The following is a 15,361-nucleotide window of genomic DNA, read 5'->3' on the forward strand; positions in this document are numbered from 1 at the left end:
TTTTCACGTTTTCTATACCAGTATATATAAGTATGCTATTACTGCTTTATTATCAAGCTTATTAGGCCCTGCTCTATTTCAATTCTTTATTTTGGATGAAAAGGCTTAAAAGCTTACATATCCTACCAAAAAAGAATAGAATAAGATTACAGCATGTCAGAATTCAAAATGCTTGATGCCTTGATGGTTCCTTTACGGCATTGACAACTTTTCTAGACATGTTCCATTGCTTCAAAGTTAGGCTGTTGAGTAATGGCAGTCAGAAACATGGATGGCAGTGACAATGTCAAAGAAGAAATCTTTATGGATATCCCCGATGGTAAAATTGAACGCAGAAGAAGAAATTGAATGAAGTATTGTTGATCGCTAATACACGAGAATATATGCTTATGTCAATAGAAAAAAAAAATTATGGAAAAAAAATTGATAAATGTGAAAATTAATGCAGATGAAGACAAGAAAAAGAAGAAATTGATAAATGTGAAAATTATTGTAGGTGAAGAAAAATAGGGGTAGAGAGGGAAATTGAAAATGTGTCTTTTTTGCCTATTAATTATCTGATTTTTAAGGATAGTGGAATACACGTGGCGAGCAATGAAAAGAAAAAGTAGAAAGAGGAATGTTGGAGGGGAAGGTTGCTAGCATTTCTCTACACAAAATAAAAATAAAATGGATTAAATTCTGCTTACTACCCTGTATTTTCAGGGGTTCGTCAGTTCGGTCCCTGCACTTCTAATTTAATCAGAAAAGTCCTCGCACTCTTCAATTTCATCAAATCGATCCATTTCCTCATCATTCCGCCAATTTCTACTGTTTAGGTGCTGACGTGTCCGGACGCCGTCTGATCTGTCAGATTTGTGGGACCTTCCTACATGCAAAATTCCCAAGCTACCCCTCCAATATATCTCCCTCCCCTTTCCCACCCGAGCACCTAATTCCCCAGAACCTCGTCTTCTCTTCTTCTTCTTCTCAGCTCTTAGTTATGGTTCCTCACTTCCTCCACCGATCAACATGGCCGGAAGAAGATGAGAGAGAGACTGATAAACAAGAGGGGGTATGGGTTAATTCTTCAACCTCTCATCAATGTCCTCCCTCGCGGCCAAAGATCATGCTCACAGCAAACCTAGAAAATTTAAGTATTTGGGTGTGCGAATTAACCCAATTTGGTTGAGATGAGTCCTCTAGATTCAACTAAGATGCAGAAAAACCAAATCTGAACAAAATTCAAATCAAGATGCATGTAAACCCAACATGAAAATCAAAACCAAAGATATAGATCTCTTCCCAAATCAAAATTTCATTCTTCTACAAAATTTCGTTCTTCCCAAATCCAAATCGGAAGCTCATTACCAACCACACCCAGCCCAAGAAGTTCAAGCTCGTCTACAGCTCCAACGACGCATTCCACCCCCGACCACCGTCTGGGAAGCTCTGCTACGTCGGCAGCGAGACCCGGATCATCTCCATCGACCGGACCATTGCATTCTCCAAGCTCCAGTCGAAGATTTCCGATCTCTCCCCCAACTCCCCGACTCCGGATCGAGCTCCTGTGCCGCCCACCCGTCAACTCCGACGACGACGTCCGCAGCATGGTCGAGAGTGAGCCGAAGAGTTGAGTAACGATCAACAATTCACTTCCCTTCAGGTAACTCTAATTTTCTTCTCTTCAAATTCAATCAAGATCTAAATCCTTCCGCTCCTTTTTCTGATCCAATTCTTTTCTCCACAGTCAACGATTCACGATCACGACTAGGATCTCGGGTGCTGGATTTGCAGGTGAAAGAAATCTTCGATGGAGTGGACGACGGTGCAGCATCCCGATCTACAACACGTTGCGCGGAGTAATACCCCTGCAGCCACCCGGGTGGAGGATGGGAAGGCGGTGGTTAAGAAACACAGCGATGAATCGCTGAGGAAGATGGTGTTGAAGCAGCAATTGCTGGCCAAGCAACCATGTTTGGTCCGTGGGTATGGTTTTAGTGAGAGTGATATGGAAGTTGGTAGCAATCATGATGAACCCCCATTTTCACTCTCATAGTCTATGGGCATTTTGGGAATTTTGCATGTGGGAAGGTCCCACAAATCTGACAGATCAGACGGCGTCCGGACACGTCAGCACCTAAACAGTAGAAATTGGCGGAATGATGAGGAAATTGATCGATTTGATGAAATTGAAGAGTGCGAGAACTTTTCTGATTAAATTAGAAGTGTAGGGACTGAACTGATGAACCCCTGAAAGTACAGGGTCGTAAGCAGAATTACAGGGTAGTAAGCAGAATTTAATCCAAATAAAAAACATGAAAAGAATTTTGGTCTTATTGCTGTGTTTTCTCTGTTCTCGTTCCACAACTAATTCCATTTACAGCAGCAATCTTCGTATATTTATCCAAAATCATCCTTTGCTCATCAAATTATAAGTTAGTTTGCTTTGAAATAGATGGATGAGTGAGTGCAATGCAACCAATCACTAAACCAAGAAGCCAAATATATATTTTTAAATGCCATGATATAATTTCAATAGTGGACAGGTATCAATCAGCTGTTTCAACATGAGTTTTCCATTCCAGAAACAATGATTTTAGTTATTGAAGAAGACAGTAGTGCGGTAGTGATGCCTCCAATGGACTTTATATACTGATGCTCAAACTGTTAAACCACAGGGGTCAGCAATGGTTTGTTCAAGAAGTGAGCCTCAAGATTCCCAATAACAAGGTCAGCCATTGCATTGCGAGTTTCAGTAGTACCACTTCCTGCATGAGGCAAGAGCACCATATTTTCAAGACCAAACAGCTGCTCTGGTACTTCTGGTTCATTTTGATACACATCAAGGCCGGCTCCACCTAATCGGCCTTCTAGCAGTGCAGATACTAACTCAGGCTCATCAACATGATGACCCCTCCCAATGTTAATGAGAACACCCTTTGGCCCCAATGCATCAATGACTTCACGATTGATAATGTGGCGGGTTTCTTCAGTGAGTGGGCACGCAACAACTAGAACATCACAGTTGGAGGCCAATTCCACAACAGTAGGATAATACTTGTACTTCAATTCTGGTTTTTCTGTTCTGGAGAAGTAGGCAATGGGGCAGCTAAAAGCCTCAGCTCTCTTGGCAACTGCTTTGCCGATTCTTCCCAAACCGATGATACCAACTGTTTTTCCGGTGAACTGAAATGAATAAAAATAATATTACAAACGGGGAAACAATCTATACCAGGAAGACAAAACGGTAAAGCAAAAAAGTTCTTGACATTTTATATGAAAGCTACTACTATGTCCAATTTAAAAAGTTCTTCTAGCAAATATACAACTTGGAGGCATAATCAAAGGCTAGTAACTTGAAACTATCAATATATGACACTAATATCTATCAGAAATATATTACAACCAAACTACCCTAATAACACCTTGGGCATCCAGAAATGGTAATCTTAAAGACTTTCCATTTTATGGTTCCATTAACATGGCTATATCGCCAAAAGCAGCTAAAAGAAAAGCTCCAAAGGTCCTAAATCCAACTGTGCAGCATTTTTCTACATGAAAGGTAGAAATGCAGAAGCAATCACACAAACGATTGAGCACTAAAAACTCCACAGCAGTAGTAAAAACACAAAGCAACACACAGAAGAGTAGAATAATTAGAGAAATGCCAGGTTCAACCAATATCGATCACCTTTGCAAAGAAAACAGAGAAACAAGCACCAACTCTACCATGTAATTTCAAGAATTTGGGTAACATGAAATTTAATTTGCATTGTCTATTTCACACACTACACAAAACAATGCACAATCCACTCCAAAGTAATATTTCTTCACAAACCAAATGTACATTACATATCACTATATTAACCGACACCAACTACCCTTAATATATCTTGCTGGGTTGATGCAATCCTTACATCAGAACAATAAAAGTTCATGGTAGAAAATGAAAAGCCTAATAACACACATATTGTTAATAGCAACATAGACATCTTCAGTGAGCAACCTTGACCGACTACTAATTTGCACAAGCACTGTTCTTGCCCCTGACTACTGATTTCTCATAATTGTCCTTTCTATGTTAACAATTAGTCAACGTTTTACCACAATCATGAACCGGGAATTCCAATAAACCCAACTAACACAGCACAGTGACAATAGTTGACTTCAACAGTTGCCTATAAGAACAACCAAACAAGCAAATTAGCAAAGCAAACAATCCAATTGAATTCAAATCCAACAACAACCAATAAAACAGTGAAAGAACAAAAAAGGAACCTTTGTGGTCAACTTGTAGTTACCCTTCTTCCACTGCCCACTCCTGACATAGCGGTCACTCTCACACAGCCTCCGCATGACCGCCAGCGCCAACCCGATGGCGATGTCAGCCACGTCATCGGTCAACACGTCGGGTGTGTTGGTGACCCGAATACCCTTTTCCTTGCATTTCTTCAAATCAATCTTGTCCGTCCCAACGCTGAAGCTGGAGATGATCTCCAAGTTGGGCAGACTGTCGATGAGTTCGGCATCAGCTCCAGCGCCGCCGTGGCCGACGATGGCTCGGATGGAACTGGAGTTGTCCTTGATGAACTGGGTTTTGTTAGGGACAGTCCAGAGCTTGAGGACGTTGAAGCGCTTATCGAGTTCTTGTTCTAAATAAGCGCTTATCGATGTTGGGACTTGCATGAACACATCAATGGAGTCCATTTGGGGTTGGGATTGGTACCCTTTGTGTTTCGCTTTGCCCACCTCTACCAAAGTAGAGACTAGAGAGTAAACGCTTAGAAAGGTTGTGAACTGGTGATTATTACAAGGAGTTGGTATAATGAATATGAATTAACTAATAGAATACAACCAAACCAAGTGAGCGAATATGCACTAATAACAATAATAATTTTATTTTTTTTAAGTTACTGTAGTTACTGCAAGTGGCCTAGTGGTTCTTGCCTAGTTGGGTGTGCTCCCCAACCTAGGTTCGAACCCCGAAGCTGTCAAAGTGGCCAGGCACTGTGCTGCAATGCACAATTGGAGCATTTCACATGTGCCGAATGGGATTTATCTTGGGCCTAGGAAGCCTTTAGGTTCCCCTTGACAAAGTCAAAAAAAAAAAAAATAATAAGTTACTGTAGTTATTTAAAATATTAATTGCAGTAATATATTAATTGTTCATCAAGTAATCGGGTATAGCAATTATACAAATATAATTATACCAATATAATGCAACATGTCATGAGAAAAATAAAAGGGAAATGAAGGCAGAAAAAAGGCACTGGATATTGTGGAAACCGATATAGTCTAAATTGGTATATAAAGAAAAACAGAAGGATATCAAGGAATAATAAAGGCCAAGTATACTACAGATATAAAAGATAAACACAAAGAGTTTTTCTATTGGAGCCTCCAAATTTACTTACTTGACCTCCTATGCTTTTTACACCTCCTATCTGTAAAAGTAAAATGGAGAAAATTAGTCTACTCATTTTATTAGATAGTCACTTTATATAGGGTGAGGATTACAATGGTAATAGCAATTACAATAATGACAATAATAGATGGATTGAGCTGTAACCGCTAATTTCCTAATTCCCTCTTCGTCTTTTACTTTGACAAAGACGAAGACACATAACGTGTTTTCCTTTAACACTCCCCCTTGTGCCAAGTCAAAGATGAAATGGTGCATGAATTGTTGCCTCACTAAAAACATTGCCAAGCAACAATAATGTACATACATGTACATTTACAAGCATAATTAGCTATATTGGGCTATGCTCATTGTACCGCCAGAGGTACAAATTCCCGCCAAAGGAGTAGCCTACGGATACACTGCCAGGCGAGCTACCGCCTGAGCCTCGGATCACCCCCAGATCACCGCTGACGCGCCGCCACGCGCCGTGCCAAGATAGCATCAGAAGCTCCTGACGCTGGGAACTGAAGCACATCAGTCCCACATCGAAAACAAGGAGAAGATCAGCCTTCTCCTCACCTATAAAAGGTTCTCTCCTCTCTCCTCATTAATTACGCATTTACTACTCATTTATTGTTATGCTGTCTATATACATCGACTGACTTAGGCATCGGAGAAGTGAAGACCGCCCAACGCGGTCTCCCTCTGACGCCCTGTCTTTCATTTGACAGCTAGCGAAGATCACCGAGTCTACAGAGTAGCGGTCCGCCCACCGGACCCGCATTAAACGAAGGTTCGGCTACCGCCGGACTTTGAGCATTAACAAATAAAAACCCTGTGGGAAAAATACACCTTCGTCGTAGAAAAAGAGCACAACGCACCTATTACATTTGTTGATGACATGTGTGTGTTAGACCCCCCTGAAGTCTACACCTCCTTCTGATCCTTACATCAGTCAAGGGAGCTTGGAAAGTCTTCGCATTCCTATGTTTTTCACATGTTTCTCAAATATGACCTTAGGTAATGATTTGGTAAACAAATCTGCCACATTCTCTTCAGACCTTACTTGATTCACTGGAATCTTGAGGAGAGTCTGTTGTTGCTGATTGTAGAAAAACTTTGGCAATATGTGTTTTGTATTATCACCCTTGATATGTCCTAGCTTCATCTATTCGATGCAAGCTGCTTCATAAATGCAAGTAGGCTCTTCAGTGGTAGAATTCAAACCACTAGTCCCTCGAATATGTGTAATGATAGCCCTTAACCATATACACTCATGAACCGCCTCCTGTAGAGCAATGATCTCAGAGTGGTTCGAGGAGGTAGCCACAAGGATTTGCTTGGTTGATCTCCAAGATATCCCCTTGTTGCCAATGGTAAATACATAACCAGTTTGGGAACAACCTTTATGTGGGTCAGAGAGGTACCTAACATCAGCAAAACCAACCAAAACATTATTTGGGGTCTCGGTGTAGTGGGTGGCGCTTTTGCCATCAACATTTCCTTTAGGAATTGCAGTTCCATCTGCGGTCCCTCTTGTCTCTCTGTAGGGAAAGAACAGTCCCAAGTCAATGGTTCTTTTTAGGTATCGGAAAATGTATGTTCTTGATACCATTCCAGTGACGCTGAGCTAAATCTAGCTAACAAGTTCACTGAGAATGCAATGTCTGGTCGAGTGCACTGGGCTAAGTACAATAATGCGCCTATTGCACTTAGATAGGGAATTTTAGCTCCAAACACCTCTTCGTCATCTTCTTTTGGACAAAATGGATCTTTCGATCTTTACATCCAAATTTCGACCGATCATGGGAGTGCTAGCAGGATGCGCTTTGTCCATGTTAAATCGCCTGAGCATCTTTTAGATATACACAGACTGGTAGATTAGTATTCCACAAACTTGGTGTTCTAGTTCAAGGCCTAGACAGAATCGAGTATTCCCAAGATCCTTCATCTCAAATTCGAATTTCAAATAGCTTGCGGTTTCTCTTATTTCATCAAGAATACCTATTATGTTTATATCATTGACATATACAGCTACAATTGCAAATCCGGAACTTGTTTTCTTTATGAATACGCAAGGGCATAATTTATCGTTCTTATATCCCTTCCCAATTAACCAGTCACTTAGACGGGCATACCACATCTGCCCAGATTGTTTCAATCCGTAAAGTGAGCGTTTCAACCTAATTGCAAACGCACTCCGTGGTTTAGAGTCACTTGACTTGGGTAATGTAAGGCCATCAGGCACTTTCATATATATCTCTTAATCAAGATCCCCATAGAGATATGCAGTAACCATATCCATGAGCTGTATTTCCAGTCCTTCAGAAACTACCAAACTAACTAAGTAGCGGAACGTTATAACATCCATTACGGAAGAGTATATCTCCTCGTAGTCAATTCCAGGGCGTTGTGAGAAACCTTGCACCACAAGGCGAGCCTTGTACCTTAGGACCTCATTCTTCTCATTACGCTTTCTGAAAAAGACCCATTTATGTCCTACAGGCTTTACACTTAGTGGGGTTAGCACTACCGGACCAAATACTTGTCTCTTTGCCAGAAAATCTAGTTCTGCCTGGATTGCTTCTTTCCATTTAGTCAATCTGCTCTTTGTTGACATTCTGCAACAGAGTGTGGTTCGATATTATCGTGCTCTATGATTTCTTGAGCAACAGTGTATGCAAATACATCATCAATGTGTATGGAAGATCTTTCCATCAACTCATACACTCTCATAATCCATTGAGATTTCTTTGTTCTCTGGAATCATTTCAAACATCAGAGCATCCTCCAGTATTGATTCATGGACATAACTATAATCAGAGACAATCTCATGAGAGGGATTCTCTACATTGATGATTAGAGAATCCCTTTCTCTAATTGCTACCTTAGATTTCACCTTAGTGTCAGTTTGCCAACCTAGGTTTTGTTCAAGTTAATTTTGTTACGTCCTGTATCTCAATTTACTTGTTTACTAGTCATTTAGACGATAAACAACAATTACTTTCACTTTTTTACTTCGTTTCGATACTTTTAGTGAACCAAAAAGTCTACCTTTTGTTCGGATCATTTTTGAGAAAATTTTCTTCATGAAAGTCGTAGAGGACGTTAAACCGAGTCCGTGCATATGTGGTACGTATAAATCGGAGTTCATATGCGAAAGTTATAGCTGAAAAACTAAAGTTACTATTTGAAGTAAGTTTCTATATAAATGGAAGTTACTGTGGTAGGTTTCCATTTCCAGAAACCACCGCAGTAACTCTCTCTCTCCCCTCCCTCGAGCTCTCTCCCTTTCTCTCTTTGGCAATTTTCGTTTTTCCGGCATATCTCCGCAGTCTGGCCACCTGACGGCGTGCTACCGGGTGGGTTCGAACCGCCTCCTCCTCCTTGAGACATCTGTGGTAGTAGCTCATGGCGATTTGGCCGGAAAACTGCAAATCGAACCTCCAAAGTTTAATGTAGCAGTTTGCTTCAACAGCCGACTTCTTCCGATTCCGGCCATATCTGGCGATGAAACTAGGTCTAATCGAAAACCCATCCTCTGCTGATGAATCCCTCCAAGTTTCATGATCCAATTTGAGATGTGGAAGGAGAATCGAGGATTTGAAGATTCTACTATGCAAAGGGGGGAGTTTTGATTATTGATTTAAGAGAATCCGACCGTCGGATTTCTCTCGGTTCTGCCGAAGAAACCGTTAAATTAACGAATTGGTGTTAGTGGTGAAGTTTGGGTTGAATCCGAGAAGTAATGGAGATGTTGGTTTACGTGGGGTTCCGTTAGAATAGTATTTATTTGTCGGATTGTTGTTTACGGAATATAATTGTATACAAGACGAGGTACCGACCCATCGCTCGATGAGGATCCTTACGCTTGGGTGCCACGTTAGCCATATACTGTGTGTGGACCTTTGATTTAAATGATGCATGCAATTATTTTCTGAATTATTGATTTATTCATTTATCGTTTCAATTATCGAGCATATATTTTAGTTTCATATTATAATTTAGTATTGATTGGATTTCCATCACGATTTTCGGATATGAGTTCACGATGGTCAAATACAAGATTTATGGTGATTTTCGACAAGTTTTTCCGATATGATTTTTCGGAATTAAGTATATTATCATTTGTCGATTTTGAGACTTTTGAAAGATTTTCGAAAATGAGATTTTTGATGGAACTTTATCTATCTATTATTTTCTCGCTCGCTTATTTGTTTATTGATTCGAGAACATCTTGGTGTGTGGGACACGTCGTTGATTCATTTGTTTTCTCATGAAATTTTCTGAGTACGGTTGGGAATCGTACTCGTGCCTTGTTGTGAGATTTTGGGGAAGCTTTACTTGTTTTCGGTTTTCTATTATTTTTCTTCACCATATCTGGGTTGATTTATTAGTTCTCCTCCTCATGTGGGTGTAGTCAAGCATTATTAGTACTCCTCCCTGCTTACTATGTGTTTGTGGGTGAGTTGAGCATAGAGCCTGGGAGGCTCCCTTCATTGCATGGTGATATTTTCTTCCCCATATCCTTCTGTTACTTGACTAGTAGGACTAGTCCGATCTTGTTAACCAGCTGGGCTGGTCTTATTTTCTTGAGTATCGGAGTTTCAGTCTTTTCACTTGGTGGTTTGTGACTAGAGGGGCTAGTCGGTTTTCTTGAGCTGAACATCATTCGGATTATTTTCCTTAATTGTTGCATGCATCGGGTTTTTAAAGGATTAAACGTGGGAAAGTATAAAATTCATTTTCTTTATAATGGTTTATTTTTGTCCACTCACGCTAACGTTTTTATCTACTTTCCCCTGGGCCCTTCAGTTTCAAATGCCCAGTCTGCAGAGTAGCTGATTCGGCATAGTAGGATTCAGAGCATAGCATCTGCTGTTGTTGTTTTCTATATTGTAGGTTATTATTTATTGAACCTACTTGTAACTTGAATTATTTTCCACTTTTAGATTGCTCTGATAACCTCTGGGGCAATTGTTTTAAAGTTTGGGAATTACATGTGTATTTGGAACATGTTGTATTTCGGATCTCAGTTGCTTGTGGAGTTGTTGTGATTTGGGGAGCAGGGTGACTCTAGGAGTTTAAGGATAGCTTATTGGAAATGTGAATGTGTTTCTACAGGTTGGGTAGTCCATTTTTAGGGGTGACTCTGCTGATTTTTTGGTAGTGTTATTCCTAAGATGGGCCCAGTGGCGGAACCAGGATCTAAGCCTGGGGGGGTCCGAGACTTAAAGGTAAAAAAAGAAAAAAGAAAAAAAAAAAAAGCGTACCTGCTCCACACTCTAAAATAAAAAATTAACCAACAAATTTAATCAATCATTGATCAAATAAGACCAAAATATAATCAAGAAAAATTATGATAGTTATATCTATAAAAATAAAATTCTAATGAAATTATATAGATTTGTTTGCTTGAATTGCAAAAAATAAGTGCCAAAGAGAACCATCTTACCATCGCAATGGAGTAAATAGAAAAGATCGAAAGCCTATTTGGGATAATAAAAATTAATTATTTTGACTTTTGTTTCTTTTATTACACTACTTATTTAAACCAATTAAATCAGATTAGTACTTAATAAAAAGCTTGGGGGGGGGGGGGGGGGGGGGGGTCCGGACCCCGTCAGACCGAATGACGGTTCCGCCCCTGGATGGGCCCCACAGGGCCACCTCGGATTTCAGGGTGGAATTCGGGGCAGGTCTTGTCAAATTTGTTATCCTAGGTTTTCAAAATTAACCAATTTGCTACCCTTCCATCAAATTTGCCACTCTAAGATTTCAAGATTAACCAACTTACATTCATAAATTTTCAAAATTAGCCATTTGCTATCTTAGATTTTCAAAATTAATTCATGTTTGGACGAAGAAATTGACAAATTAATATGACGAAAAAGATAGCAAATTGGTTAATTTTGAAAACAGAAGGTAGCAAATTGGCAGAAATAATACTTAGGGTAGCAAATTGGCTAATTGTGAAAATTTAGGGTAGCAAATTGGCTATTAGAGCATCTTTAGCAGACTCTCTATTTTGGCTCCTTAGCTATTTTGGAGAGCATGTTTAGCTTTTTATATATTTTAACAGCTGCACTAGACTCCTAAGTGGCTCTCCATTATAACTTTTAGCTATCTCGCTCCTAAATATAGAGAGCGAGATGAGGCTCTCTATAATTTATAACATTCATTTTGAGTTATTTTATGTAATTTTTAAATACATTTAAACTATTTAACCTTCCTTTAAAAAATAATATAAATTCAAAAATAGCTATAATGGAGAGCACTGATGCAAGCGTATTTCTAAAGTGGCTAGCCAAAATGACTTTTTAGCTACTTTGGTTAAAATTTGATTCAAAAATGGCTAGCATTGCTAAAGATGCTCTTAAGCCTTTTAATTTTTAATTTTTTTGGTTTGAGAAAAATAATCAGTAAGTTCCATCTTCACTAGAAAGAGTTTCAAAAATTTACTATTTTAACCGTTTGTGGTGGATCACCCTAACAGTAAAACAGACCCCTTTTGTTGGCTGGAGGAGACGACATGAAAATTACTAAAATCTAATTTGTTTCATTTTTTTTTTTAAGAGAATCTATTTTAGCTTAGTGTCTAAAGTCGAACCAACTTTAACAGTATCGAGAATACTGCCAACTTACCTGTCCATCCATGCCTTGTGTGCCCCTGGCAGCATCTTCTAAGGTTGAATACCTTACAAAACCAAATCCCTTGGAGAATCCTGATACCCGATCAGTCACCACTCGAGCTGTATAGAATAGAGAATAATTAGTTTATGTTTCGAAAATTTAAATCTTAAAAAAAAAGCCAACAATTTCACAGAAGAACACCTTGAACTACTTCACCAAACGCAGAAAAGGCCTTATGTAGTCCTTCTGAGGTAGTACGCTTGTTAAGCCCTGCAAACAAACAGATATTTAATCCAATACAAATCAAAGTACATCAAAAGGGAACTCATGATGTGTGATAAAATTTAGACTACTGAAGTATTCACCAAGACGGAGACATATCAACCAAGGAAAAGAATGAAGAGAAGCCTATATGGAAAGAAATGGCTAGCTGCACAATCATATATATATGTACAAGGTTATCCATAAAACAACACACGAACTCAGTTTTATTAAACCAAAAACAGATCACTCCCTTCCATCGCTTAATAACAAAAGAAACAGAATCAATCATTCATTTGGATGAAATGATTTCAGACAAGAATTTGTATATGAGAACATGCAAGGATAAAATTGTTAGAAAGGACTTAAATGACATTGCACAGGATGTATTTATTATGACTAGAGGCAGTATATGCAATGGATTTGTAATAATCATATGGAAGGAGTCATTTTGTTTAAGGACAAGCAAAATTGACAGAGAGAGAGAGGGAATAGAGATTCAAGTGTGTGTTTCATTTCATTCAATAGGAGGTATTTATAGGGATACATTTGAAGTAAATAATGATACAACTTGATGGCATCTTCATTTGTAGCCTTCCATTGTGGCATCTCCATTTGCAGCTCCACATTGTGGTTTGTGATGATGATTGCCACACTTGTTCCTCATTGGCATAAAGCTTGACTCACAAGTCACTATACCTATGCTATTCACTCAAATACTTATCTTATACATGACATAGACATTTTATACAATGAACAATACAACATGTTTCATATATACTACAACACTCCCCCTTGGATATTTCATGTCGATAGTATTTGTCTAAGCCGTGCGCTTCGAAATTGCCTCGTTAAAAACCTTGCCAAGTAATAAAACCCTGTGGGAAAAAACAACCTTGGTCGAAGGAAAAGAGTGCAACGCGCATTAAGTGTGGAGTATGTTTCTAGATACTCCCCCTGATTTATTCTCCCCCTGAAGATCATGGGAGTTCGGATAACCTTCTTAATCCGATGCTCTTCACATGCTTCTCGAAAGGGGTTTTTGGTAGCGACTTAGTAAATAAGCCCGCTACATTATCCTCTGATCGGATTTGATTTACTTCAATGTTTAGAAGTGTTTGCTGTTGCTGATTGTAGAAGAATTTCGGTGATATATGTTTAGTATTGTCACCCTTGATGAAACCTAATTTCATTTGCTCAATACAAGCTGCATTATCTTCGTAAATGCATGTAGGTTTATCTGTGGTAAACTTCAAACCACAAGTTCCTCGAATGTGTCTATTTATAGACCTTAGCCATATGCATTCACGCACAGCTTCATGTAGAGCAATAATCTCTGCATGATTTGAGGAAGTAGCGACAAGGGTCTGTTTTGTAGATCTCCAAGATATCGCCGTGCTTCCCATGGTAAAGACATAACCTGTTTGGGAGCGACCTTTATGGGGGTCAGAGAGATACCCCGCATCAGCAAATCCCATCAAAACATTATTTTTATTTTGATGGAGGGGAGGAGGAGAACGTCGGTCACCATTGATGGTGTCGCCGGCGTCTACATTACGGAAGGTGGTTTTTTGCCTCATGGGGTCTGATCTCATGCTTCCGTCTTTTCTTTTCTCTTTGTAGGGATAAAACAAGCCCATATCAATCGTACCCTTTAAGTATCGAAAGATTGTCTTTATGCCAATCCAATGGCGGCGTATTGGCGCAGAACTATGTCGAGCTAACAAGTTCACTGCGAATGAGATATCCGGTCTTGTGCATTGAGCTAAATACAATAATGCGCCTATCGCACTTAGATAGGGTACTTCAGCCTCTAATAATTCTTCGTCCTCATCCCTTGGACGAAACGGATCTTTTGTGGGCTCAAGACTTCGGCCGATCATGGGAGTACTTACAGGCTTTGCTTTATCTTCATTAAAGCGCCTTAGTAATTTTTGAGTATATGCTGACTGATGGATCATAATCCCATCACTACGGTGCTCGAGCTCTATTCCGAGGCAAAACCGTGTTTTCCCAAGATCTTTCATCTCAAACTCGGATTCCAAATATTTAGCAGTTTCTTTTAACTCATCTAGAGTTCCAATTAGGTTCATGTCATCGACATAAACTGCTACAATTGCAAATCCGGAACTTGTTCTTTTAATGAACACGCAAGGGCATATTTCATTGTTAACATATCCCTTTCCAATCAAGTAGTCACTTAGACGGTTATACCACATCCGTCCGGATTGTTTCAATCCATATAGTGAGCGTTTTAATTTTATTGAAAACGCACTCCGTGGTTTAGAGCCACTTGATTTTGGTAATTGAAGTCCATCAGGAACCTTCATATATATCTCTGAATCTAGATCCCCATAGAGATATGCTGTAACCACATCCATAAGCTGCATGTCAAGTTTTTCGGAAACTACCAAACTGACAAGGTAGCGGAACGTTATAACGTCCATTACGGGAGAGTATGTCTCCTCGTAGTCGATTCCAGGGCGTTGTGAGAAACCTTGTGCCACAAGGCGGGCTTTATATCTCATCACCTCATTTTTCTCATTACACTTTCTAACAAAGACCCATTTATGGCCAACAGGCTTTATATTTGGTGGTGTCAGCATTATAGACCCAAATACCTGTCTCTTTGTTAGTGAATCCAATTCAGTCTGGATCGCATTTTTCCATTTAGGCCAATCCGCTCTTCGTTGACATTCTTCAACAGAGCGAGGCTCGATATCATCATATTCTATGATTCCTTTTGCAACATGATATGCAAACGCATCATCAATTGCCATAGAATTTCTATCCATCATCTCATGTACACTATTGTAATTTATGGAGATTTCTCTATTCTCTGGAGTTGGTTCTGACATTGGAGCGTCCCCCAATGATGTCTCTTTGACATAACCATAATCCGGAATATTCTCGTGAGATGGATTATTCATATCTATGATTAATGGATTATTTTGTGTCAAACTCGCTTTCTTTCTTGGGCGAGAATCCATCGAACCTATAGGTCTCCCGCGCTTCCTGGCAGGAGCCATGGGCCTAGCCAATGTGTCACCCATAGAGGGAACGTTGGCGCCATTCTCATGT

At 39.6% G+C, this 15,361-nt stretch overlaps 1 protein-coding gene across 1 annotated transcript; it reads right to left on the reverse strand.

The window, feature by feature from the left end:
* Positions 1-2,468: 2,468 nt before the first annotated feature.
* On the reverse strand, positions 2,469-4,749 carry LOC133725234 (glyoxylate/hydroxypyruvate reductase A HPR2-like). The gene is made up of 2 exons (XM_062152398.1): positions 4,261-4,749; positions 2,469-3,168 (listed from the first exon to the last, which is right to left on the reverse strand). Exons 1-2 carry the CDS (start codon positions 4,687-4,689, stop codon positions 2,650-2,652), a joined length of 948 nt encoding a protein of 315 aa, XP_062008382.1. The 5' UTR covers positions 4,690-4,749; the 3' UTR covers positions 2,469-2,649.
* Between the last annotated feature and the right edge of the window lie 10,612 nt (positions 4,750-15,361).

This window comes from Rosa rugosa, chromosome 1, assembly GCF_958449725.1.
Source record: "Rosa rugosa chromosome 1, drRosRugo1.1, whole genome shotgun sequence".
NCBI classification, from domain to species: Eukaryota; Viridiplantae; Streptophyta; class Magnoliopsida; order Rosales; family Rosaceae; genus Rosa; species Rosa rugosa.

Bases quoted from the DNA above. Each gene is read 5' to 3' on its own strand.
- LOC133725234 (XM_062152398.1), bottom strand. From the start codon at position 4,689: ATGGACTCCATTGATGTGTTCATGCAAGTCCCAACATCGATAAGCGCT. The intron at 3,169-4,260 runs GTTCCTTTTTTG...TATTCATTTCAG, and splicing joins ACTACAAGTTGACCACAAAG to TTCACCGGAAAAACAGTTGG.